This window comes from Spermophilus citellus (assembly GCF_964194105.1).
Source record: "Spermophilus citellus genome assembly, chromosome: 11".
Lineage (NCBI taxonomy): Eukaryota > Metazoa > Chordata > Mammalia > Rodentia > Sciuridae > Spermophilus > Spermophilus citellus.
Window position 1 is genome coordinate 97,826,440 of NC_138192.1, and position 26,516 is coordinate 97,852,955.

General features: G+C 36.1%; 1 protein-coding gene across 3 annotated transcripts in view; it reads left to right on the forward strand.

Annotated features, from left to right (window-relative positions):
- The window catches only part of CCDC150 (coiled-coil domain containing 150), a gene marked incomplete at both ends in the record, with an annotated part of 125,870 nt that overhangs the window by 15,255 nt on the left and 84,099 nt on the right, over nucleotides 1–26,516 (forward strand). For all 3 annotated transcript variants that reach the window (XM_081262371.1, XM_081262370.1, XM_081262372.1), the window contains 11 exons: nucleotides 275–495; nucleotides 613–791; nucleotides 2,734–2,802; nucleotides 15,475–15,591; nucleotides 16,810–16,939; nucleotides 20,202–20,245; nucleotides 22,260–22,352; nucleotides 24,260–24,367; nucleotides 24,868–24,992; nucleotides 25,235–25,412; nucleotides 25,967–26,035. In XM_081262371.1, the coding sequence (XP_081118497.1) occupies nucleotides 275–495; nucleotides 613–791; nucleotides 2,734–2,802; nucleotides 15,475–15,591; nucleotides 16,810–16,939; nucleotides 20,202–20,245; nucleotides 22,260–22,352; nucleotides 24,260–24,367; nucleotides 24,868–24,992; nucleotides 25,235–25,412; nucleotides 25,967–26,035 (1,333 nt within the window). The remainder of the gene's footprint in view (nucleotides 1–274; nucleotides 496–612; nucleotides 792–2,733; nucleotides 2,803–15,474; nucleotides 15,592–16,809; nucleotides 16,940–20,201; nucleotides 20,246–22,259; nucleotides 22,353–24,259; nucleotides 24,368–24,867; nucleotides 24,993–25,234; nucleotides 25,413–25,966; nucleotides 26,036–26,516) is intronic.

The following is a 26,516-nucleotide window of genomic DNA, read 5'->3' on the forward strand; positions in this document are numbered from 1 at the left end:
TTCAGTTTTTCCTATTCATTTGATGTGGATATTTTTTCAGACTTATTTATAAGAATCTCTCAACTCATTTCTGACTTTCTGTTACAGGTAATTAATGTGTGTATAGATGTTTATTTAGTGCCTTCATAGGTGGAGGGAGAGTTAAGAGCTTCCTATTCTGCTGTGTTGCTGATGTCACTCTCTACTTATTAGGAAGATTACATTGACTCAATGGTTGGGATTAACATACTACAAATAACGTTGCATAATATTGTTGTATTGGATCTTTGTCCAGAGGCCATTTGGAACCTCCAAAGGGTTTAGAAGAGCCTTCCAGCCAGAAACTCTTTGGTCCTATCAAGAATGAAGTAATTTGTTCAGGAAAAACAGATTTTTTATGGAAGAACTGTGAGTTTCTGGTAAATCGAATGTGCCATCTGGAAAGTCTCATTCAATCCTTGAAGATGAATATCTTTCGCATGCAAACTGAAAAGGATTTGAATCCACAGGAAACAGGTATATGGAAGAGAATCATCAGAAATTTGATCCTGTTGGGTACTTGATGTGTTTATGATTCTTTTCCTTGGCTGACCTTCTTTCTACTGTTGATGCCCCTCTTGTGCTGCCTGGTAGCTTTTCTCAAGGATCGATTGAACACAATTCAGGAGGAACATTCCAAGGACCTGAAGCTGTTGCATCTTGAAGTGATGAACTTGCGCCAACAACTGAAAGATGTAAGAGAGGAAGAAGACAAGGCACAAGATGAAGTGCAGAGTTTGACTGCTCCTGTGGAAGTTGCCTCAGAGACAAAGGTTTGAGTCCAGAGTTCTGAAGTATAAACTCACTCTTGTATATTAGCTGGAGGAAATAGCAGACCCATAAAACTGATTTTAAAAGTAGTAGCTGTTTCTAGTCATGGCGGTGCATTCCTATAATCTCAGCAACTCTGGAGGCAGAGGCAGGAGGATCACAAGTTTGAGGTCAGCCTCAGAAACAGTGAGAAACTGTCTCACAGTGAAAAATAAAAATGGCTGGGGATGTAGCCCAATGATAAAGTGCCCCTGGCTTCAATCCCCAATTCCAAACAAATAGTTTGTGTTGATGTGAGGATTCTTAGCATTTGACGTTTACGTGCATTGATAACTAAAATTACTGTGTGCTATCAGTGGTTTTGTTTGTTTGTTTGTTTTTTTTAAAAAAACATGGTATCATTGTTTTAAATAGCTTTATTTTGTTTATTTTTATGTGGTGCTGGGGATTGAACCCAGTGCCTCACATGTACTAGGCAAGCACTCAACCACTGAGCCAAAATAAAAGCTCCACCCTAGCCTGACTTTTTTTTTTAAATAGAGTCCTTACCCTGTACAATAGACAGCATCCAGAGGTATGAGGTAGTGTGTGCTCTTCAAGAGCTTGTATGCTAGTTGGGAGAACAAGGCATATAATGATAAATAGTGAAAAATAAATGTAGGAAATGCTAGAACAGTCTAAGACAATAAATGAATATTGCAGAGTAAGGCCTTTGTATTCAGTGTATTTGAGAAGTGAGAAATCCCTTATCTAACGAGATTAGGTAGGCTTCAGGAAAGAGCTAGGACTGAAGCTGAACCTTGAGAAGGCAAAGTGGAGGATAAGAACATTTCCAAGAACGCACACAGAGACAGCAAAGAGTAGGGTCTGCTGGGAAAAGAAACTCAGAGTATTGTTTTCTTTCCAGGGACCAAGCAGTATAATCGATATTCAAGATACTATTTTGCAAGGCCTTATGAAGTAGGATATTACTATTCCTATTTTTATTTTTAACAATAAGACTATTGGGACTCAGGGAGAAGTCACTTGTCCAAGATTACCACATGCTCATCTTCTTCCTGAAGCCCATGTTTGAACCTACATCTTTCTTCCAGGTGCAGTTAGGGTGAAATATATAAACTAGCCTGACAGGGATGAGAATTTGTGGGAAATAAGTTGGGCATTAGCTAGGGAACACATTGTAGAGAATATCAATAATAATATCATCAACATATAGAATAATCAATAGTTGGGCTGAGCCTGTGGGAAGGGTTTAAGAAATCACAATGAAAAATAGGAAAAGCTAATTTGGGGGTATTATACAGTATTGATTATGGAGAAAGGAGATCAGAGGCAGGGAAACCAATTAGGAATCTATTGCATTATTTGGCTTGAGAAAAATTAAGTCTGACTGGGGGTTGTGGCATTTTGAAAGGAAAGAGGTAAGAGATACATTGTGAAGAAAGATATTGTAAAATATGGTATTAGATAGAGATATAAAGTAGGAAAGAAGACAAAAATGAGTCTGAGATTTTACATCTAGGATTGTGGTGCCACTAACATTAATAATAAAGAAGAGAATAAGTAATGGAAGCTATGGTTTTCATCCTCAACTCCTAAGCATGAACAATATTTAAAGCTAGACGAAATCATTCTTAGAAAATTTCCCCTATAAGAAAAATATCTATTATTTTCCAGCTTGTCCTCTGTTGAATTTTACATGAAAGGTGGGTGTGATTAATCACTATTTATGATCTAAAAGGTGAAATGATAGACACTGTGAATCAAAGTAATAAAATCTTATGTAATAATTACTTCAGACTTGTAAGGAATATTTATAAGCATATTAAAGATAGTTTTTATTTTTAATATGTTGGGGAAATGCGTTGATTTGAACTGATAATCCATAGAGAAAATCATTCCTGTCATTTTAGATTATTTAAAACCTCTTTTCCTATTTTTTAGGATACTGCAGCTATTATTGAAGAGGAACTGAAGACCACAAAACGTAAAATGAACCTTAAAATTCAGGAGGTAAGACAAAAAGATGCGGAGGTGTTGGAATTGCAAAGAGGAAATCAAGAAAGTTTAGAGAATGAAAAAAATCCTTTGAAGAAGAAAATATATGACTATGTAATAGGAATACTAAAAATACACCCAATGTAATTTAGGTGAAAGTGTCTGCCTTTACTTGGCAATACAGACTTCCTTTTCTCTCAATACTGCCATAAAACTGGACATGATAAATAAATGCCCTCTGACCGAAGAAGGAAATAGTTACCACATATGGTTGCTCATTTTCATGTTATTGCCCATATACTACAATAATTAAGTGGACACTTTCATAGAAAGGCCTTTTAATCCAAAATTGTGTTTAACATAAAAAGTTTTTTAATAAGACAGGTCATTTAATTTTATCTAGAAACCTGAATTTCAGCTTAAGTTCTGGGAATTACCACATGAGTGACTGCTAACAACTGTAGGGCTAAAAATTTGCAGCTAAAAACAGAAGAGTGAAGAATTACTAATCAGTATATAATATAGTGGCCTTACAATCCCAGTAATCCCTGACAGAATAGTAATAGGTATTAGTCCAAATTAAAAAGGTCAAATTATATTTAAAAGATTCTTTTATGTAAACCAGAGAAGTAAACACACTTTTTAGGAAATTTCTCATGCAAAAGTTTTTTAAAAATTATAGATGATAGTTCTTCAGTTGGTAAATATTGCTATCTTTAAAACTGTCTTCCATAGAGAACTTTATTTACCAGTAATTAATAATAAAAGCATGATTGTTCATAGTTAAAAATATTTTTTTAGATATTTTAATAGTTTAGAGCAGTTTTTAGTTTATAGAAAAATTGTGCAGAGCCAGCTGAGGCAGGTAGAATAGCAACAAGGCCAGCATGGGCTACTTAGTGAGACCATATCTCAGCTCCTGGTAGAGAGCACCCCTGAGTTCAATACCCATTACTGCAAAGAAAGAAAGAAAGAAAGAAAGAAAATTGTGCAGAAAACAGAGTTCCCATTTACTCCTCTCCACTCCCAATTTCTTATATTAATATTATCTATTTATTTTTATTCTAATCAGTTATACATGACAGAAGAATGGTCTTCGATTCATTGTACACAAATGGAGCACAATTTTTCACTTCTCTGGTTGTATTAATATTATTGCATTAGAATGATATGTTTTTGACATTTGATAAACCAGTATTGATTCACCATTTAAAGTCCATAGTTTATATTAGACTTCACTTATGGTTCTATACAGTTCTCTTTTTTAATGTTTTTATTAGTGCAATATAGTTATTTATAATATTGAAATTCATTTTGACATAATCATACATGTGTGGACTAATTTGCTCCAATTAATTTCCCAGTACTTCTCCTTTTTTTTAATTATTTTTTTTGTGATTCATTATTTTTTTTCATTGATTATTTAAAGCATTACATAGCTCATGATATATCAACTTCCATACATTTGACTCAAATTGTGTTTTGAACTCCCATTTTCACCCCAAATACAGATTGCAGAATCACATCTGTTACATATTCACATTTTTACATAATGCCATATTAGTGACTGTTGTATTCTGCTACCTTTCCTATCGCCTACTATCCCCCCTCCCCACCCCTCCCCTCCCATCTTCCCTCTCTACCTCCCCTGCTGTTGTTCAATTCTCTCTCTTTTTTTCCCTCCCCCTTGCCCCTCATAACCTCTTATAATTTTATGTATCATTGAAGGTCTCCTACTATTTCCATGTGCTTTCCCTTCTCTCTCCGTTTCTCTCCCCCCATTCATCTTTGTTTACTGTAGTCTTTTCCTCATGCTCTTCCTTCCTGTTCTGTTCTTAGTTGTTCTCTTTATATCAAAGCAGACATTTGGCATTTGTTTTTTAGGGCTTGGCTAGCTTCGCTTAGCATAATCTGCTCTAATGCCATCCATTTCCCTGCAAATTCTATGATTTTGTCATTTCTTAGTGCTGCATAATACTCCATTGTGTATAGATGCCACATTTTTTTTTATCCATTCATCTATTGAGGGGCATCTAGATTGGTTCCACAGTCTAGCTATTGTGAATTGTGCCGCTATAATCATTGATGCAGCTGTATCCCTATAGAGCGCTTTTTTAAGGTCCTCAGGGAATAGTCCGAGAAGTGCGATAGCTGGGTCAAATGGTGGATCCATTCCCAGCTTTCCCAGGAATCTCCATACTGCTTTCCAAATTGGCCTCACCATTTTGCAGCCCCACCAGCAGTGTACAAGTGTACGCTTTTCCCCACATCCCCGCCAACACTTATTGTTGTTTGACTTCATAATGGCTGCCAATCTTACTGGAGTGAGATGGTATCTTAGGGTGGTTTTGATTTGCATTTCTCTGAGTGCTAGCGATGGTGAGCATTTTTTCATGTACTTGTTGATTGATTGTATGTCCTCCTCTGAGAAGTGTCTGTTCAGGTCCTTGGCCCATTTGTTAATTGGGTTATTTGTTATCTTATTGTTTAATTTTTTGAGTTCTTTGTACATTCTGGATATTAGGGCTCTATCGGAGGTGTGGGGGGTAAAAATTTGTTCCCAGGATGTAGGCTCTCTATTTACCTCTTTTATTGTTTCTCTTGCTGAGAAAAAACTTTTTAGTTTAAGTAAGTCCCATTTGTTTATTCTTGTTGTTAACTCTTGGGCTATGGGTGTCCTATTAAGGAATTTGGAGCCCGACCCCACAATATGTAGATCGTAGCCAACTTTTTCTTCTATCAGACGCCGTGTCTCTGATTTGATATCTAGCTCCCTGATCCATTTTGAGTTAATTTTTGTGGATGGCGAGAGAAAGGGATTCAGTTTCATTTTGTTGCATATGGATTTCCAGTTTTCCCAGCACCATTTGTTGAAGATGCTATCCTTCCTCCATTGCATGCTTTTAGCCCCTTTATCAAATATAAGATAGTTGTAACTTTGTGGATTAGCCTCTGTGTCTTCTATTCTGTACCATTGGTCCACCTGCCTGTTTTGGTACCAGTACCATGCTGTATTTGTTACTATTGCTTTGTAGTACAGTTTGACCTCTGGTATCACTATACCTCCAGATTCACACTTCCTGCTTAGAATTGCTTTTGCTATTCTGGGTCTTTTGTTTTTCCATATGAATTTCATGATTGCTTTGTCTATTTCTACAAGAAATGCCGTTGGGATTTTGATTGGCATCGCATTAAACCTGTAGAGAACTTTGGGTAATATCGCCATTTTGATGATGTTAGTTCTGCCTATCCATGAACAGGGTACATTTTTCCATCTTCTGAGATCTTCTTCTATCTCTCTCTTTAGTGTTCTGTAGTTTTCATTGTATAAATCTTTCACCTCTTTTGTTAGGTTGATTCCCAAGTATCTTATTTTCTTTAAGGATATTGTGAATGGAGTGGTTTTCCTTATTTCCATTTCAGAGGTTTTGTTGCTGATATACAGGAATGCCTTTGATTTATGCGTGTTGATTTTATAACCTGCCACTTTGCTGTATTCATTTATTAACTCTAGCAACTTCTTTGTAGACTCTTTTGGGTCTGTTAAGTATATTATCATGTCATCTGCAAATAGCGATAGTTTACCTTCTTCTTTTCCTATTTTTATGCCTTTAATTTCTTTTGTCTGTCTAATTGCTCTGGCTAGTACTTCGAGAACTAAATTGAATAGAAGTGGTGATAGAGGGCATCCCTGTCTTGTTCCAGATTTTAGAGGGAATGCCTTCAGTTTTTCTCCGTTTAGGATGATGCTAGCCTGAGGTTTAGCATATATAGCTTTTACAATGTTGAGGTAAGTTCCTGTTATCCCTAGTTTTTCTAGTGTTTTGAATATAAAGGGATGCTGTACTTTGTCAAATGCTTTTTCTACATCCATCGAGATGATCATGTGGTTCTTGTCTTTAAGTCTATTGATGTGGTGGATAGCATTTATTGATTCCCGTATATTGAACCATCCTTGCATCCCAGGAATGAATCCTCCTTGATCATGGTGCACAAGTTTTCTGATATGTTTTTGTATTCGATTCGCCAGAATTTTATTGGGAATTTTTGCATCCAAGTTCATTAGAGATATTGGTCTGTAGTTTTCTTTCTTTGAAGTATCTTTGTCTGGTTTTGGGATCAAAGTGATGTTGGCCTCATAGAATGAATTTGGAAGAGCTCCTTCTTTTTCTATTTCTTGAAATAGCTTGAAAAGTATTGGTATTAATTCTTCTTTGAAGGTTTTGTAGAAGTCCGCTGTATACCCATCTGGTCCTGGGCTTTTGTTGGTTGGTAGTCTTTTGATGGCTTCTTCTATTTCTTCTTTTGTTATTGGTCTGTTTAAATTGTGTGTGTCTTCCTGTCTCAATCTGGGCAAATCATATGCCTTAAGAAATTTATCGATATCTTCATTATCTTCTATTTTACTGGAATATAGGGTTTCAAAATACTTTCTAATTATCTTCTGTATTTCTGTAGTGTCTGTTGTGATATTGCCTTTTTCATCCCGTATGTTAGTAATTTGAGTTCTCTATCTTCTTCTTTTCGTTAGCATGGCTAAGGGCTTGTCTATCTTATTTATTTTTTCAAAGAACCAACTTTTAGTTTTATCAATTTTTTCAATGGTTTCTTTTGTTTCAATTTTGTTGATTTCTGCTCTAATTTTAATTATTTCTTGTCTTCTACTACATTTGCTGTTGTTTTGCTCTTCCTTTTCTAGGTTTTTGAGGTGTTGCGTGAGTTCATTTATTTGTTGGTTTTTTCTTTTCTTGAGGTAAGAACTCCAAGAAATGAATTTCCCTCTTAAAACTGCTTTCATTGTGTCCCATAGATTCCGGTATGTTGTGTCTGTGTTATCATTTGATTCTAAGAATTTTTTCATCTCCTCCTTTATGTCTTCTATAACCCATTGATCATTCAATAACATATTGTTCATTTTCCATGTGATGTAGGATTTTTTCTTCCTTCTTTTATCATTGATTTCCAATTTCATTCCATTATGATCCGATATGGTGCATGGTATTATCTCCACGCCTTTATATTTACTAAGGGTTGCCTTATGGCATAATATATGGTCTATCTTTGAGTAGGATCCATGTGCTGCTGAGAAGAACGTGTATCCACTTGATGATGGTTGATATATTCTATATATGTCGGTTAAGTCTAGGTTATTGATTGTGCTGTTGAGTTCTATAGTTTCTTTATTCAGCTTTTGTCTAGAGGATCTGTGTAATGGCGAGAGCGGTGTGTTGAAGTCACCCATAATTATTGTGTTGTGGTCTATTTGACTCTTGAACTTGAGGAGAGTTTGTTTTATGAACGTTGCAGCTCCATTGTTTGGTGCATACAAATTGATGATTGTTATGTCTTGTTGGTGGATGGTTCCTTTTAACAGTATATAGTGACCTTCTTTATCCTTCTTGATTAACTTAGGTTTGAAGTTGATTTTATTCGATATGAGTATGGTCACTCCTGCTTGCTTCCGAGGGCCATGTGAGTGGTATGATTTTTTCCCAACCTTTTACCTTCAGCCTGTGTATGTCTTTTCCTATCATATGAGTCTCCTGAAGGCAGCATATTGTTGGATTTGTTTTTTTGATCCAGGTTACTAGCCTATGTCTCTTGATTGGTGAGTTTAGGCCATTAACATTTAAGGTTACAATTGAGATATGATTTGTACTTCCAGTCATGCTTCTTTATTTATTTATTTTAGTTTGGCTAGTTTTGCTTTTTGGTTATTTTCCTCCCCCTTTACTGAGATACCTCCTGCTGTTAGTTTTGGGCACTATTTTTCCATTCCTCTTCTTGTAGTGTTTTGTTCAAAATGCTTTGCAGAGCTGGTTTTCTTGCTGCGAATTCTTTTAGCTTTTGTTTATCGTGAAAGATTTTAATTTCATTGTCAAATTTGAAGCTCAATTTTGCTGGATATAGTATTCTTGGTTGGAATCCATTATTTTTCAGCATTTGAAATACATTATTCCAGGATCTTCTCGCTTTCAAAGTTTGTGATGAGAAATCGGTCGTTAACCTAATTGGTTTACCCCTGAATGTAATCTGCCTCTTTTCTCTCGTAGCCTTTAATATTCTCTCCTTGTTCTGTACGTTGGCTGTCTTCATAATTATATGTCTTGGAGTTGGTCTATTATGGTTTTGAATGTTTGGGGTCCTGTAGGCTTCCAGGATTTGGCAATCCATTCCATCTTTCATCTCTGGGAAGTTTTCTAGAATTATTTCATTTAATATGCTGTCCATTCCTTTGGTTTGAATCTCTGTGCCTTCTTCTATCCCTATGACTCTCAGATTTGATTTTTTTATGACATCCCATATCTCTTGAATAGATTGCTCGTGGGATTTAAGCATCTTTTCTGTGTTGACTATATTCTCTTCAAGTTGATAAACCTTGTCTTCATTATCTGATGTTCTGACTTCTACTTGATCAAGTCTATTTGTAATATTCTCGTTTGAGTTTTTAATTTGGTTTATAGTTTCCTGCAATTCTAGGATTATTGTTTGATTTTTTTTTAAGATCTCTATCTCCTGGTAGAGCTCGTTCTTTGCCATTTGAATTTGTTTGTTTAATTCATTTTCAAAATATACTTTTATTTCTTGGACTTGCTGTCTCATGTCTTCTCTAATATTCCTTTCCATTCGAGTTAGGTATGCCTTGAGTTCTTTCCCTATCCCTGCTTCTGATGTTTCTATGTCCTCCTGTAGAATTGAGTTGTCTTGCATTGTTTGTAATCCTTTTTTCCCTTGTTTTCTCATGTTGTCCACATTACTTTCCAGCTGTTTTTGATTGTCGTGTTTCTGCTCTCTTCTATAGACTTGTTTTGTTTCTGTATTACTCTGATGTCTCTCCTTTGTGTTGTTAAACTATGCTTGCTAACATGGATTCCGCTGGGAAGGAATTCCGACGTCCGAGCTCCAGTGACGACACTACTCTGCTATGACGGGCCCCAGTCTCCTTGCCGGGGTGCCCTAATGGGGGGGTGTGACTGGACTGTCTCTGTTTGGTTTCAGCTCCCGGTCGCGGCAGGCGGGCAGTCTCCAGCCACCCAGTATCACAGGCCGCGGGCAGGTGATCAGTCGCCAGCGGGTGGGCATTCTCCTACTGCCCAGTTATGCGGGCAGTGGGTGAACTGTCGCCGGCGGGCCTGCAGTTTACAGCTTCCCAGTCGCGAGGGCCTTGCCTCTAGTCTCCTGGTTTCTCCTGCTAGTCTTGGTTTCTCCTGTTTTGTTGTTGCAATCTGTCGGAGAGTGGCGGTGGATACTTCAGCTCTCCAAGATGGTGGCCGCTGGTTGCCTTAGTGGAGTGTCCCTTGTGGGGGATGGGACTGTACCGCTTCCTTCCCCGTCTGCAATCCCGAACTCAGCCCGGGGGTCAGTGCAGGCTTGGCTGGTGGGATACCACCGTGTCGCAGCCACTTATCTCCCTGCTTACCAGTTAATCCCTTCTCTGCGGCGCCACGCCTTCTGTAGCCGCGGGGCAGGCCACGCGAATCAGACAGCCTGGATCTCCGGGGTCACACCATTGGCTTTTGGGATCCCCGGCACTCTATGGTTTTGATTTTTTCTGCTTGCCCCTCCCCCAGCGCTGGCTAGACAGGTTTTGTTTTGGCTGCTGATGGGAGCGGGGGTTGAAGGTCAGGTGCCTCTAGTTCTCCTTTAGTCTTTATGCAGGCTCACTGTGATACTCCCTTCCCCTGAAAGTCTAGGAGAGATTTTATGCGAAATCCCCCTATGTATGGGGGCTGAACTGAGTGACACACACCTGTTTTGTTGTTGCAATCTGTTGGAAAGTGGCGGTGGATACTTCAGCTCTCCTCTCCAAGATGGTGGCCGCTGGTTGCCTTAGTGGAGTGTCCCTTGTGGGAGATGGGACTGTACCGCTTCTTTCCCCGTCTGCAATCCCGAACTCAGCCCGGGGGTCAGTGCGGGCTTGGCTGGTGGGATACCACCGTGTTGCAGCCACTTATCTCCCTGCTTACCAGTTAATCCCTTCTCTGCGGCGCCACGCCTTCTGTAGCCGCGGGGCCAGTACTTCTCCTTTACCTAACTTTTTCCCTTCCCCATTTCCCCTGGCCTCCTTTTTGTACTCTACTGGTTTTCCTTTTATTTACTTATAGTTTTTTTAAGTAGTTCTTTATAAATATACATGACATGAAATTCACTTTGGTATATTCATATATGTACACAGCATTATTTATTCAATTTCATTCCACCATTTCTCCCTTCCCCATCCCTCATCCCTTTCCCTCAATCCCTTTCCTCTGCTCCACTGATCTCCCTTCTGTTTTCATGGGATTCCCCATCTCCCCCCACCCCTTATTTTGCTCTGTTTTTTGCATGTGAGAGAAAATATTCAATCCTTTATTTCTGAGTCTGGCTTATTTCATTCATCATGGTTATTTCCACTTCTGTCCATTTACTGGCAAATACTATAATTTTATTCTTTATGGCTGAATTAAACTCCATTTTGTATATATACTACATTTTCTTTATCCATTCATATGTTGACAGGTCTAGGCTGGTTTCATAACTTGGCTATTGTGAGTTGTGCTGCTATTACTATAATATGCTGTAGTGGCTGTATCACTACAGCATGATTTTAGTTCTTTTGGATAAATACCAAAGAGTGGTATAGATGGGTCATATGTTAGTTCTATTCCTATTCTTTTGAAGAATCTCCATACTGCTTTCCAGAGTGGGTACACAATTAAGAGTCCCACCAACTATGTATGAATGTGCTACATAATGCCATCTATCTACCTTACAGGGTCAGAAACAATAGTTTCACTGCCCTAAAGAGGCACTGTGGTCTGCATACTCAAAGCTTCTGCCTGTCCCTCTAGTCCCTGGCAAACACTGTTTTTAGAGAGTATTTATAGTTTTGTTATAGTTGGAGTAATACAGTATGTACCCTTTTTGGACTGTCTTTCTTCCACTTAGCATATGCATTCAAAGTTCCTTCATGTCTTTTCATTGCTTGATAGTTCATATCTTTTTATTCCTGAAAAATACTGCATTGTATGTACCACAGTTTTTTCATGCACTTATCTATTAAAAGATGTCTTAGTTGATAACAATCATTGGAAATTATGAATAAAGCTACTATAAATATGTGTGTGTACGTTTTTGTATGGGCATATGATTTCAACTCATATGAGTAAATAACCTAGGAGTATAATTGCTGGATTGTATAGTAAGCCTATGTTTAGCTTTCTAAGAAACTGCCATCTCCCCACACAAAATAATTGATACCCACCAGCCAGGACTTTTTGCCATTTAATAGGTGTGTATTGGTATTGTGTCTTAATTTGCAATTCCCTGATGATATTTAACATTGAGGAACTTTTCATAGGCTTATTTGCCAGTATATCCTCTTTGGTATCTGATCTTTTTTTTCATTTTGTAACTAAACTTTTTTAATATGGAGTTTTTAGATTTCTTTATATATTTTGAATATTCTTTGGTTTGGATATAATTTGAGTGTATATTTGAAGGTGCATGTGTTGGAACTTGATCTCCAGTATCATGATATAAGGAGATAGTCAGGACTTTAAGAGGTGGGACCTATGGAAGGTGTTTAGGTCACTGGGAACACCAAGCTTGGAAGAGATTAATGCAGATCTCACAGTTCCTCAGAGAGTCAGATTGTTATACAAAAGAGTGAGCCTGACCCCAGATCTCTCTGGCTTTCTCTCTTGCTGTGTGATCTTTCTAAAAGCATTTCTTCTATTGTGATGCCATCTGCCCCACACAGATGTTGAACATATGGGGCCATCCAATCTTGGACTTTCAGTCTCCAAAACTATGAACTAGATAAATCTCATTCCTTTATACATTATTTAACCTCAGGGGTTTTGTTATAGCAACAGATAATAGGTACAGGTTCTTCATGAAATATTTGTTATGCAAGTATTATCTGCCAATCTGCAACTTGTCTTTTTAAAAAAATTTTAAATTCTTTTTAGTTATATGACAGTAGAATGTATTTTGACATACATACATGGAGTATAGCTTCCAATTTTTTTGTGGTTATACGTAATGTGGAGTTACACTGGTCATGTATTTATATATGAACATAGGAAAGTTATGTCTGATACATTCTCTTGTCTTTCCCATTCCCATACCCCTCCCTTCCCCTGACTCTGTCCTGTCCTGTTGCGAGCTATCCATGGGCTCTGTGTGTGAGCTATGTGCATTTGAGTGGTATGAGGGGACTGGCCTGATGTTGCCGCCTGATTGGGCTGTGCGTCACATGTGTGCCTTTTTTCTCCTTTACCTGTGATCCCACACAGCACCTGAGATGGGTGTGGCTTTCCAAGATGTCAGTCAACCTTCTGACCACAAGACATTGCTAAGCAAGATGCCACCCTTTGAAACCCAATCTCTTGCCTTATTTGAGTGGAATATTCAATGAATAGCTTTTCTCCAATAAATGGGGGGGGGGGGGTTCAGGTGTGCTCACTCTCTTGCTTGCCTCTCTTGCTCCCCTTGCCCTCTTTCCAGTGTAGGAGCTGATCTTTGAGGTTGCAGAGCCTTCCTGACCCCCACAATTGAGAAAAAGATATTTTTATGTTTGTGTGGTTTTTTTTTGTTCCCAGCCCAATTCACCCAGAGGTGGCCTTACTTCTGTCGCCCGAGCAGGATGTGGGTGACATTGTCTAGTCTGGTGAACCTCCCATTCCTGTGCCCCTACCTATTGTGAGTCAGCATCCACATATCAGAGAGAATATTCAGCCTTTGATTTTTTGGGGATTAGCTTATTTTACTTAGCATGATGGTCTCCAGTTTATCCATTTACCAACAAATGACAGAATTTCATTCTTCTTTATGGCTGAGTAATATTCCATTGTGGATATGTACCACATTTTCTTTATCGGTTCATCTGTTAAAGTGCACCTAGGTTGGTTCCATAGCTTAGCTATTGTGAATTGAGCTATTATAAACACTGATGTGGCTGTGTCACTATAGTATGTTGATTTTACATCTTTTGGGTACATGCTGAGGAGTGGGATAACTGAGTCAAATGGTGGTTCCATTCCAAGTTTCCTGAGGACTCTCCATTCTGCCTTTCCTAGTGGTTGCAACGATTTTCAGTCCCGCCAGCAATATAGTGTATACCTTTTCCCTCACATTCTTGCCAACATTTATTGTTACTTATCTTTTTGATAATTGCCATTCTGACTGAAGTAAGATGGAATCTCAGTGTAGTTTTAATTTGCATTTCTCTATTGCTAGAGATGTTGAACATTTTTTTCATATATTTGTTGACTTCTTGTATTTCTTCTTCTATGAAGTGCCTGTTCAGTTCTTTTGCTCATTTATTGATTAGGTTATCTGGTGTTTTTTATTGTTTTTTTTTTTGAGTTCTTTATATATCCTGGAGATTAATGCTCTATCTGAGGTATAGGTGGTGAAGATTTTTTCCCATTCTGTAGGTTCTCTCTTCATGTTCTTGATTTTTCCTTTGTTGTGTAGAAACTTTTTAGTTTGATAGCAGCCCATTTATTAATTCTTGATTTTACTTCTTGTGCTTTTTGAGAAAATTGGTTACTAGGCTGATATGATAGAGAGTTATGTCCCAAGCATTTTGAATGAGGAATACTGCACCTGTGTTATAAAGAATACAGATGAACAGCCAGGGAACAGATGCATAGGCAAGGCATGTGAGAAATGAGGTAGAGCTTCTGAGCTCTCTCCCAGCACCCCCTCCAGTCACCTGCAGGTGTTCAGCTATCTGTAAGCTCTTAAAACTTGGCTCTCTTGAGTTTTTGTTGAGGCTTCATTACTTAGGCATGTTTTATTACATCATTGGTCACTAATGATCAACTCAACCTTTAGCCCCCTCACCTCCCCAGGGGCTGGCAGGTAGGACCAAAGTTTCTAAACCACTGATCATGCCTTTCTGACCAGCCTCTATGATGAAGCTCTGTAGGGGACCCCAGCCACAGTCATCTCATAATCATGTCGTAACATATGAGAGATGCCCTTACCTGGAGATCCTAAGGGTTTTAGTAGCTGCATGCCAAGAGCCAGGAGCAGAGACCAAATATAATATATACCACAGTGCGCAGGTTCTCCATGAGTGTCAGTCTTGTCTTCTCCTTAAAAGTTGCTACATTGTTTAGACCTTTAAATTACAAAATAATTGAAATAGCTTTTAGAGGCATGGCTATAGTACAATAGATTAAAATATATAAAAGTATCAAAATATGAGAAAATAAGAGTTGACAAAAATTCAGAAAATTCAGAAATAATATGTTACTGAAATCTGGTATTTGTGTTTTTTAAACTTTTTTTTATTACAATCCATTGCAGGACATGAATTGCATACATGCAACATTCCATGAAGCAATACTTATCCTTACTACTTGGCTGTGTGCTCTAATTTCTTTCCATTCTGCTCTACTATTTTCCTTTTCCTAAGTGCTGCTTCCAACTTCCTCTATTGGGTCTTAACACATAATTTGGAAAACAGACTTATCAGTATGAAGATGAGAGCAACCCAGTTTGACTGTTTCCTAGAAAGCCATCCATCAGGGAAAAACCAGCATGTTTCTGAGTAGTCATAAATGAAAGAAGAACATTTGGGGATGAGATAACATGTCTGGGAACATTTGGGGATGAGATAACATGTCTGGTAACTTTGCTGTTCATTAGACATGTTCAATTGGTCTTGCTAACTGCACTATTGTTCTATAGCTAAGGAGACAACTGGCTCAGGAGAAGCACTTCAGGGAATCTCTTGAGAAATCTGAATCAGTCATGCTACTCAAAATACAGGAAATGGGATCAACAGTGGAAGAAGAACGGAAACAGGTAGATTTCTTCTCCTTATTTATATTAGGGAAATAAATAAAATAAAAACTGATAACTTCATCAATAAACTTTTTATTTTGCTAATTTCTTCTAGATTTATTGTTTAGTTTTCTTTAGTGACCTATTAGCATTCTTAGTATGATTTTTAAAAAATTAGTGCAAAATAAGAAAGGACCCTAATATTATGTATCGTAATACTCTTCATTTATTAATGAAAATGTGAAGGACCAGAGAAATTAATTTGTTTCAGGTATTATAGAGGTGAACTCCTAACTCCTGGTACAATATTTTTCTTCTACACCAAGCAGTCTTTACTACAGGCATTGATTTTGAAAGGCATTGCCCTGGGCTATGTATATGATCTGGATAGAAAATAAAGACTAACCTGAACTAACAATGTTAACATTCAAAGAATGTTAATAAGTAAAACAATCAAGAATGTATTTACACTGCTTATTTCATTTATAATTTTAACACAATATTTTTGCCTTCATTGTAGTATTTGAAATATCTATATATAAGTTAGAATACTTTAAATTCTAACTAACCAGGGCAATTGTATTTTCATATTTAATACCCATAATTATATTATATAATTTTTATTATTTTAACCAATGACTGCCATTAACAGCAGAATTATGAAAAGGATTCTACTTAAGGAATTTAGAAATGGTTCTTTTTTGCTGTAACTTTTACTGCCTGTGTGATAGTCATTAGCCACTTAAGCTATTTAAACTCAATTCCTCACTCTGGCCACATTGTACCTGCTCATTAGCCTCTTGTGGCTAGTGACTGTTGTGTTGAAGAATGCACAGAAGCTCTATTGGATAGCTCTGTTATAAGGCACTGCATTCTGTTGAGTGGTTTTTTGGGGGGACATGGGGGACCGTACTGGGTATTAAACACACCAGCGCTATACCACTGAGATTTATCCCCAATCCTTCTTATTTGTTTGTTTTATTTTGAGAAAGGGTCTCATAAATTTCTAAGGCTGTTCTTGAATTTGGGATCCTCCTGTTTCAGCCTCCCCAATCACTGGGATAACAGACATAAGCCACCATGCCCAGTTTCTGTTGAGATTTTAACTGTGACAACATATTAAATACTCCTCTTTTCTCTTCAGTGACATTGAGGTTGGAAATTCTGTCTTCCACAAGTTCTATAAGGTCATTTATTAGAAATCTTCACAGAAAATGAGTTTTTCTTTTACAATTTCAGGTGCACATTTTGCAGCAAAACTGTGTTGGCTTACGCAGTTCTATACAGGCCACCCAAGAACTACTGGCACAGGAGCAACAGAAAAAAGAAGAGTTGGAGATGGCTATCTCACAACTCAAGTCTGATCTAAGTATGAACATAGATGCTAGAAGTCACACTTTTGTTAGTATTTTGAGATTTCATGCAAAAACTCCTATGATCCCAAATTCTTGAAGTAGCCAGTGTTACTGGCATTTCCCACAGTTCTGTATGTAAGTAACTGCTGATTTCTTTTCTACCTATAACACTGAAACAAAAATCAATGTTGGTAATAAAATTAGGACCCTATTTGTTGTAAACTATTCTTTTACATTATTTTCCCTTCTTATTTAAGTGTTTGGGTACTTGGGAACATTTGGTTTCCAGATATTTAGATTGAATACTGGATAATAAAATATTAATAAGGAAATAAGTCTATTCTTGCTAACTAAAGATTCTGCCAATTCCTCATGTTAAACTCTCCATTCTTCAGGTTATCAATATTTTTTGGTTAACCTATATTTGTAGAGATGGGTAGTTGTCAGATACTTAAATAGTATTTATACTGTTTCCTTCATTTTATAGAGATGAGTGACACAGCTGGTAAATGGAAGAGCCTAGATTTGATCCTGAGTATAGGTACTCAATCATGCTGCTTCTAACTCATCAGCTCTTTGTCTTACCACTTTGTTAATATGTCATTGTAAAGCAATTTTTAAGTAGTTTCAACTATAGAAATCATGAAGAGTCATGTGTATCATGGTTTTTACAAAAATTATTTAATACTCAAAGCTAGCCTCGGCTATTCAACATTATTTGAACAAAGAAATGGCAAAGCGAAGCCTAAACCTGGATCTTTTAACCCTTTAAGTCCCGTATTCCTTCTGTTGCACCTTCTCTGCTCTCTTGCTGTACTGTGCAAGGGAATAACATAAAGGAAATGAAAATTATAAAAAATAAAGCAAAGAGTAATCTGATCAATGTTTTGATTTTTCTAGTTCTACTTTGTGTGTGTGTGAGTGTGTGTGTATGTTACTGGGAATTGAACCCATGGGCATTGTACATGCTAGGCAAGTGCTCTACCACTGAGCTACATCCCTATCTCTCTATTTTTTTTTTAAGATGGGGTCTCATTAAGTTGCCAAGGCTGGCCTTGAACTTGCAAGCCTCTTGTTTTCACCCTTTTGAGTAGCTGGGATTATGGGCATGTGCCACTGTGCCCACCATTTGATTTACTCTTTTTAGTGGAAAATAACTTTCCTTAAAGTTGTTGGGTAATGAATTACTATATGAAGTTCTCTGACAATGGCCCAAGAAAACTTTCTATCTTCTTATAATCATGTGCCTACAAAAATGTATGTTGCATTTTATGATGCTTCCATATTATCTCAGTTGAACCTTACAGCAGTCTTTTCAGAAAGATAAGAAAATATACCTATTACACAGAAGAATAAAAAGATCAGTGAGACTGAACCCAATAACACAGCAAATAGAATAGCTGGGACTAAACTGCAGATCTTTCTTTTAGTTGGCTATCTTATTGAGGTTTTTTAAAAATGTTACTTTCACATTGGTTAATGTTTTATTGTTTAATTATGTAAAGAATATGTGAAGACCATTAAAAAAAGGAAAGTTAAAACAACGGTAATTCATACTAACATGAGGAAAATATGAATATAATATGAATATCAACTATGTGCTGAATTTTTAATTATAGACTTTTTACTATAAGTAATTTTATTACTTTAAGGTACAAATAGTTATTCTAACTGGATTAATAAAAATGCCTTTAAATATTTTCAATTTTAAAATGTAATTTTTTAATTTCATGTAGTAACAAAAATTTATATACCTATTACTTAAAGTGATTAAATTGTTCTCCCAAGATAAACACTCCTCTTTCATTCTTTGATTAGTAGAACTTTCAAAACAGGTCATAGAGTCTATCTTTTTGATTCTTCACACATTTTAATTAGAGTTTAATGAATTATGAATTTATGTATTCAAAAAGTATGGTTTTTATAAGGTATATCCTATATAAAATGTCAGTTTTCATAATTTTCTGACTTTAGCATTGAAGTAAAAAAAAAAAAAACAAATATTTTTTGGCAGTGTCTACAAAGTCTAATTACTCTCAGAAAAGTTTGTTTTTGGTAACTGGTGATTGAACCCAGGGACGCTATACCACTGAGCCACATCCCAACCCCTTTTTATTTTTTATTTTGAGACAGGGTTTTGCTAGATTGCTTAGGGCCTCATTAAGTTGCTGAGGTGGCCCTTAAACTTGTAATCCTCCTGCCTCAGCCTCTCAAGACCCTGGGTTTACAGGGATGCACCACCACACAGGCGAAAGTTTATATCTTTTGACTAAAGTGTGTAATGCCAAACTGTTCCCCAGTTTTCTGCTTTTTATTTTCTTTTTATTGCCTATGCTCCTGAGTGGTTTCAAATGTCTTTCCCCTCACATAAAATCATACTCCTGAGCTCCAGACTCGTATCTTTTTATTTTATTTTTTGAGGTGGTAGACATTGAACCCGGGTCCTTATTCATACCAGAGAAGCACTCCACTGCTAAGCTACATTCCCAGCCCTTTAAAAAATTTTTATTTTGAGATAGAGTCTTTCTAAGTTGCCCAGGCTTGCCTTGAACTTGTAGTCTTTCTGCCTTAACTTCCTGAGTATCTGGTATTATAGTTGTGTACCATCATACCTTGTTAGACCAGTATCTTACTGCCAACTAAACATGCATATTTGAATGCTCTTCAGATGCATCAGAGCATATGGAAAACTTAAAGAGTTTATTCATTTTTACCCATTCTAGCCTCTAAACATTCTCTTTGCCCTGTATTTCACAGTTGACGTGTCCTGCATCCCAAGTTCGAATGCGATAGATTCTCCTTGACTCCCCTATTGCATTTACCCTACTAATAACCACCAAGTCCTGACAGTCCTCTCTGCTTACTATTTCATAAGTCCATTTTTCCTCTGCAGCCCCATTGTTCTCCTAAGAGAGCCAGTTCTCACTGTTTTACACTGATCTTCCTGCCTTTATTGAATCTCTCCAACAAAAAACTTCTGTGATCTCTCCAACAAAAAACTTCTGTTCAGCACTCTTCTTGGTTTAACATCCCTCAGACTCATCATCAATGCATTGAGTAGATAAAATGTTGTCTCATTTACCACTGTAAATGACTATAGACTAGTTTCTTGATGATTTTATAATAGTTTTTGGCCTATGAAAATCAGAATAGAATCTTTGAATTCTTCTTTCACAAATATTGATTAAAAAACTTAGTTTCTGAGGAGGAAAAATATCTTGTGTTTTCAATGTAGTAAGTTATTATTGTCATAATTATATGGATTTTTGTTTTTAGTTTCTAGAGATGACCTCATTTCCAAGTTGGTCGAAGACAATAAGGTAAGTTTTCCTCTCTTTACTAAGTCATATTTTCTCATTCATGTTGTTTTTTACAGTCCTTATTGTTTATCCTAAAAACTTTAGGAAAAAAATTTAGATAAATAAGTTGCATATTCTGGATAACACTAGGTATTAGGAACTAAGTAATCATTTCTTTCAAGTTATTATAGTTTGAAAAGGTGAATTGGGGCTAGGGCTGGGGCTGTAGCTCAGTGGCACTTGCTTAGCATACGTGAGGCACTAGGTTTGATCCTCAGCACCACATAAAAATAAAAAACAAATTAAACATAGTCATTCTGTCCATCTACAACTACAAATTTTTTTTTTAAAAAAGGTGAATTGGCAAGTATGATGAGATATTTGTGGATTTTGCCAATTTATAAACTAATTATTAAAAATTTCAATGAAATTTAAGAAATATAAATACATAGCAGTATCGATGTATTCATTTCTACTGAACTGTACTACTAAAAATAGTTATAATGGTAATTTTCATACTTACTTTACCATAACTTTAGAAATATAAACTTTTTTATAGCTTTATTACACTTTGAAATGAATCTCTTGATGATGAGGATCCCATTTGGAAATTTTTTTCGGGTGCTGTCTCATCCTGTGTTGTGTGATGTTTATCTTTCCTGAAATGCTTCTCCTGGAAAAGTAGAAAAGTGTTTTTCTCTATAGTGAGAAAGTTTATACTATGTTCTTTCCCATTCTACAAGTAGCTGGTAGGGAAAGCCCAACCTACAACTCACATCATTGTCACTCTACTATCTCAAGAAAACTAGTGTGTGGCTACCCTCTTCCAGCCTCCACTTCCAGGTACTTCTTGATGAAATGTCTTTTAAATAATTCTTGAATGTACACCTTTTAAATTGCAAGAGCTTATTGCTAATAGGAAAAAAATGCATATGCAATATAAGAAATTTGCAATCATAGAGTAGAACTTTCTTGATATAAGGATATTAGTAATATTTAGGTTATAGTTTAAGGAGTTCTTTCTGATTGGAATCCCATTGTGAGAATAAACTTAATAAATAGTTTTTTAAAAAAAAAAAACAGACCATATTTTTAGAGCTGTTTTCGGTTCCTAGCAAAATTGATCAGAAGCTATAGAGATTTCCCAGGTACCCTCCTGCCCACCATACATGCCTCCCTTATTATTTACATGCTCTTTGGACTGGTAAATTATTACAAATTGATGACTATATTGACATAGCAAAGTCTGTAATTTACATTAGATTTCACTCTTGTACATTCTATGGATTTAGACAAATGTATGATGACATATATTCACTATTATAGAATCATACAGAGTACTTTCACCATCCTAAAAATCTTCTGTACTTTATCTATTCATTACCCCTCCCCTTGTAACAGCTGATCTTTTTACTGTCTTCATAGATTTGCCTTTTCCAGAATATCATATGGTTGGAATCATATAGTACATGTAGTCTTTTTAGACTGGCTTCTTTCACTTAGTATTTTAAGTTTCTTAATTATGAATAAAGATGCTATAATTATAGCAATATAAACATAACTATGGGCAGGTTTTTTTGTGGACATAAGTTTTCAGCTCTTTAGGGTAAACACCAAGGAGCGTGATTGCTGTATCATATATAGTAATAATAATTTGAGTTTGTAAGAAATTACCAAACTGTCTTCCAAAGTGGCTTTGTCATTTTGCTTTCCCACCAACAATGAATGAGAGTTCCTGTTGCTTTATATCCTTACCAATATTTGGTGCTGTCATTGTTCTGGATTTTTATTATTCGAATAGGTGTATACTAGTATCTTATTTTGTATAAACAGTTTTGATAAATAATTTAAAAATAAAGAGAAGTTTGGGAGTTGAAAATACTAAGATTTTTAACAATTTGTGTAAGACAAATACACATGTATCTCATTGGAAAACTTGAACAAGTACTGGCCAGAATACAGATAGGTATTTTTATAGAGATATATATGATATCTTGTACATGTGAAAAAGGGAAGTTTTTTTTCATTCCAATAGAACATGCAAATATCTTTCAATAAGGAACATGAAGAAAACACATATTTGAAGTCCGAAATATTATCCCTTCATGAAGCATCAGCAAAAACACAGGTAGATATTCACTGTTTTAAATGTTATTTAATTTTGTTCAATTAAAGAACCAAGGTTGGGCTGGGGATGTGACTCAAGCGGTAGCGCGCTCGCCTGGCATATGTGTGGCCCTGGTTCGATCCTCAGCACCACATACAAACAATGATGTTGTGTCTGCCGAAAACTAAAAAGTAAATATTAAAAAAATTCTCTCTCTCTCTCTCTCTCTCTCTCTCTCTCTCTCTCTCTCTCTCTCTCTCTCTCTCTCTTTAAAAAAAAAAGAACCAAGGTTAATCTTGATTATATAAATGTATACTATGTATATCATCAAACTATTTACTTTCATAAGATCTATTTCATCTATGATGCATTATCAAATTAACTGTAGTTTTCATTTTGATCTCCAAATTTCTGTGACATAATAATATATAAGATCTATCACTAAATCATGCACTAGTTTACAGTTTGCTTTCTAATTTAGTTGTTAAATATGAATACCTCTCTACAATGAACTTAAAAAAGCATTTCAATGACAAGGGCTAAATATTATACTTTGTATCTTCTATAGCAAATAACACAGTCGGAACTGAACTAATGCTTATTGGATTTTGGAGTTAGGGTAATCATTCTCAGTGAGGTGGTTGTTCCCAAATTTAGCTGATACTTTATCTATATTAATAAACACATGTACATTTTAGATAATCGTTATATATACAGGAAAACTAGAGTTATCACAGAGCCCAAGAAATAGAGTTTATCACTCAGAATAACTTTTATGTTGGTACAATTTGATTACTACAATGTAAGGATCATCGTGTACTGTGCTTTCTTTATAATAAAGAAAATACAAATACGTCTTTATAAAATAATAACAATATCTACTAGTTAACATTTTTTCTGAACCCATTCCACGTTCTAGGCACAATTGTTAGCACCAAATATTACAACAATTTGTAATTGGTAAAATAGTACTATGAAATAGAAACTATTAGCTACATCATAAGGAAACTGACACAAAAAGTACTAATAGTGTAGCTAATAAGTGACAGTTGGAATTTGAGCTCAGGCAATCTGGCTTTAAAGGGGGGAAGAACTATTTTTTCAAGGAGCAAGTGTTCTCCGTGTGTCTCACTCCTAGGTATTCCTTGATGAATAGTTTGTACATCTGGTTATGACTTTTAACATGCCTCCTAAAGTGTTCCTAACCACTTGTTCATTAAAACACAAGGTCCTTGCCAAATCTACCTTGCAAAAATAGCTCAAAATTCAAAGGAATGTTTTTCATAATATAAATTTCAAAATATGAAAATATGAGAATTATTAATTAGGGCTGGAGATGTGTAGCTCAGCAATAGAACATTTGTCTAGCATGTATGAGGCCCTGGGTTTGATCCCCAATATCAATAAGAATTCTCAACAAACTACACGTCTGATCTGTATCACAAGGTTTTTGTTTCATTCTAAAAGATTAACCTCATCATAGTAAATTCAGTAATATCTTTGGTGGCAAAGGAACTTAGATATTTCATGTTACTAGCTAAATATTTCTGAATGCTCATCATGTAGTGATAGAAATCAATTTAAAAAGATTATCTGGGTATACCTACATTGTAAATTCCATTCTGCAGATGTCTTGCATTAATTGATCAGTGATCAAAATTATGAAAAACAGATAAGTAAATTGCCAGATGCCTTAGTTGCTCCACCTAATCAACAAATCTCTCCTTTTAATTTAGAATTTTTTAGGATTTTGACTCCAGATATTTTTAAATACTCTATAAACCAGTGAAATGTTAATTGGAAATAGGTTAAATAAATTAGAGTCACCCATATAGTGAGAATACTATGCAATCATTAAAAGTAGTGATATATAAGTGAAATAATTTTTTATCAAAGAGATCTGTGACTTGCTGTATATGTTGTCTTAGGTTTCAAATGACCAACTGAGTAGAAAGTGCTCAGAGCTAAGCAGTATGCTTCAGAATGCTACTGTGGAAAATGCCAAGATTATTGCTGACCACCAAGCCATTCTGCAGGTACTCATTTAACACTAGTGAACTTCTGCTAGAAGCAGCAGAAAGCCAACCTAAGAGGTCAGAAAATGTACATTGCCAACTAAATAAATAAAATATTTAAATGATTTCAAAAGTTTATTGAAGTATTATTATTTTTTATTAGTTTCCAGTTTTCATCAGAGGAATGATTTGGCCTAACACTTAGTACTTTTTCATGGTTTCTTTTCAAATATCATAACTTTTAAATAGGTATTGGTGTTAGGAGTTTTACAGAATTTGCAGCAGGCTGGGTAAACAGTGCCTCTTGATTATTGGCTAGTAGAGGTATAAAACTATAGAACTGTAGTCAACTCAGCGTGGAACAATGAGAAAGCTGAGACATTAAATTCTATTAAAAGAGATTTTATTTATGGAGATAAAACTTGTATATTATAAGTTAGTTTGGTATCTTTAATCAGTTACTCTGAAAATATACCCTATTAAATGGCATCTCAACTTATAAAATTACTCCTAACACTCAGGTAGAGCAAAAAATGATGACGCAGACATTTCAAGAACAGAACTTACTGCTGGATGCAGCCCATGCCAGCATCACAAATGAACTATACACAGTTCAGAATGAAAAAACCCAACTCCAAACACATCTGTAAGTAAATTACTGGCAACTTCCTATGTATCTTTCATTCTTGCACTTGAATTTCTTTAATGAAAATGTTTAATTCTGTGATTTCTGGGCCAGCCACAAAGATAAATAAAGATGCTGCCTTCAACAATAAGTTTTGTTAGAACATTGTGGTAACTGCTCTTAGGCGAGAGTTATGTTCTATAAGAACACTTAATTATTCTATTAAAGCAGAACTTTCATGTCTCCTTGTTCTCTTTGTGCAGGGACCATTTAATCCTTGAGCATAACCAGTGTATCCAGAAAGCACAGGATGCTGAGAAAAGGACAGCTGCACAAAAAGAGCTTCTAGAATCAACTATTACAAGATTGCGAGGTGAACTGGAAGCATCAGTACAAGAGAAGAAGTGTCTGCTAGAGGAGAATGAAAGATTTCAGAAAGAGGTAGGGAAAAGCAGATTTATATTACCTCCTTCTTGCAGTGTGATTATACTGTTTTAAAATTCTACTCTAAGTTCAAAAGACATAAAAAGAAAGAAAATTCAGAGCAGGTTTTCTGAGTTGCTCATTAAAGAAATCTTTAGGTGGCTAATCTGTGCATTTTGACATGTGAAGTCATCTGGGCCTAATAATGCAGTATACCTTATATAGCATCAGTAAATATCAACTAATAATTCACACATCCTCCTGTTAGTTAAGGGGTCAGATTTTAAAAATTTATTTTCCCTGAAGGAGTGGGACAGTGGAGGTTAAGGGAAAGAGCCCCTTTTTCCTAGTTAGGAAGGAATCAGCAGAGTCTGACATGCAGGCGTGTCTTTCTACTTGCAGGGCTCTTTGTGAAGTCTGCTCTGCCTCAGAGACTCCCTGATTGGCCCCTTTTCTGAGAGGATGTGATATCTCTGCAGTGTAGGTATTAACTAATGTGCAGGATGTGTCTGATATAGTAGAGCCTGTCAACTGCTGTAAAATTGACCCATTTCTTTTCCCTCCTTGGGCAGGTTAATAAAACTGAAAAAGAAATAGCACAAGAGAAAAGCAATTGGGAAAAGGAATTAGCTAAAAACAAGGTATTCCACATTTTATTTGTTGATATTTCACTGTATTTCATTTCCTTCTGATTGCTGCCTACCATATCAGCTTATCTTAATTAGGAGATGGGAGATATTTTGATTACCAAGTTGTAGGGGGAAAGGGAGTCGCAAAACTGATGCCACTTGGAACATTCTAGTCACTGTTGCAAAAGGGTGTTTCTGGGGGACCATTGCTTATTGAACATATAGAGTTTGCTAGTGAGTCTTCACTGCCTCTGGCCTTAGTGTTCCCTGAGTATTTTAGCCAGAAAGTTCCCTGAGAGTGAGCTAATGGGCCTGTAAGAGGCAAAGGGATGATTGCAGACACTGCTGGTTTAAAAAAAAGAAAAAACTAACTTAGGCTTCTTAAGTACCTATTAGCACCTGCCACTCTATCTTGGAGGTACCCTTTTCTCTTTCTCTTTTTAAATTTTTTTCAAAAACGTAAAACATAATATTGGTACATCTTTATTGGGTA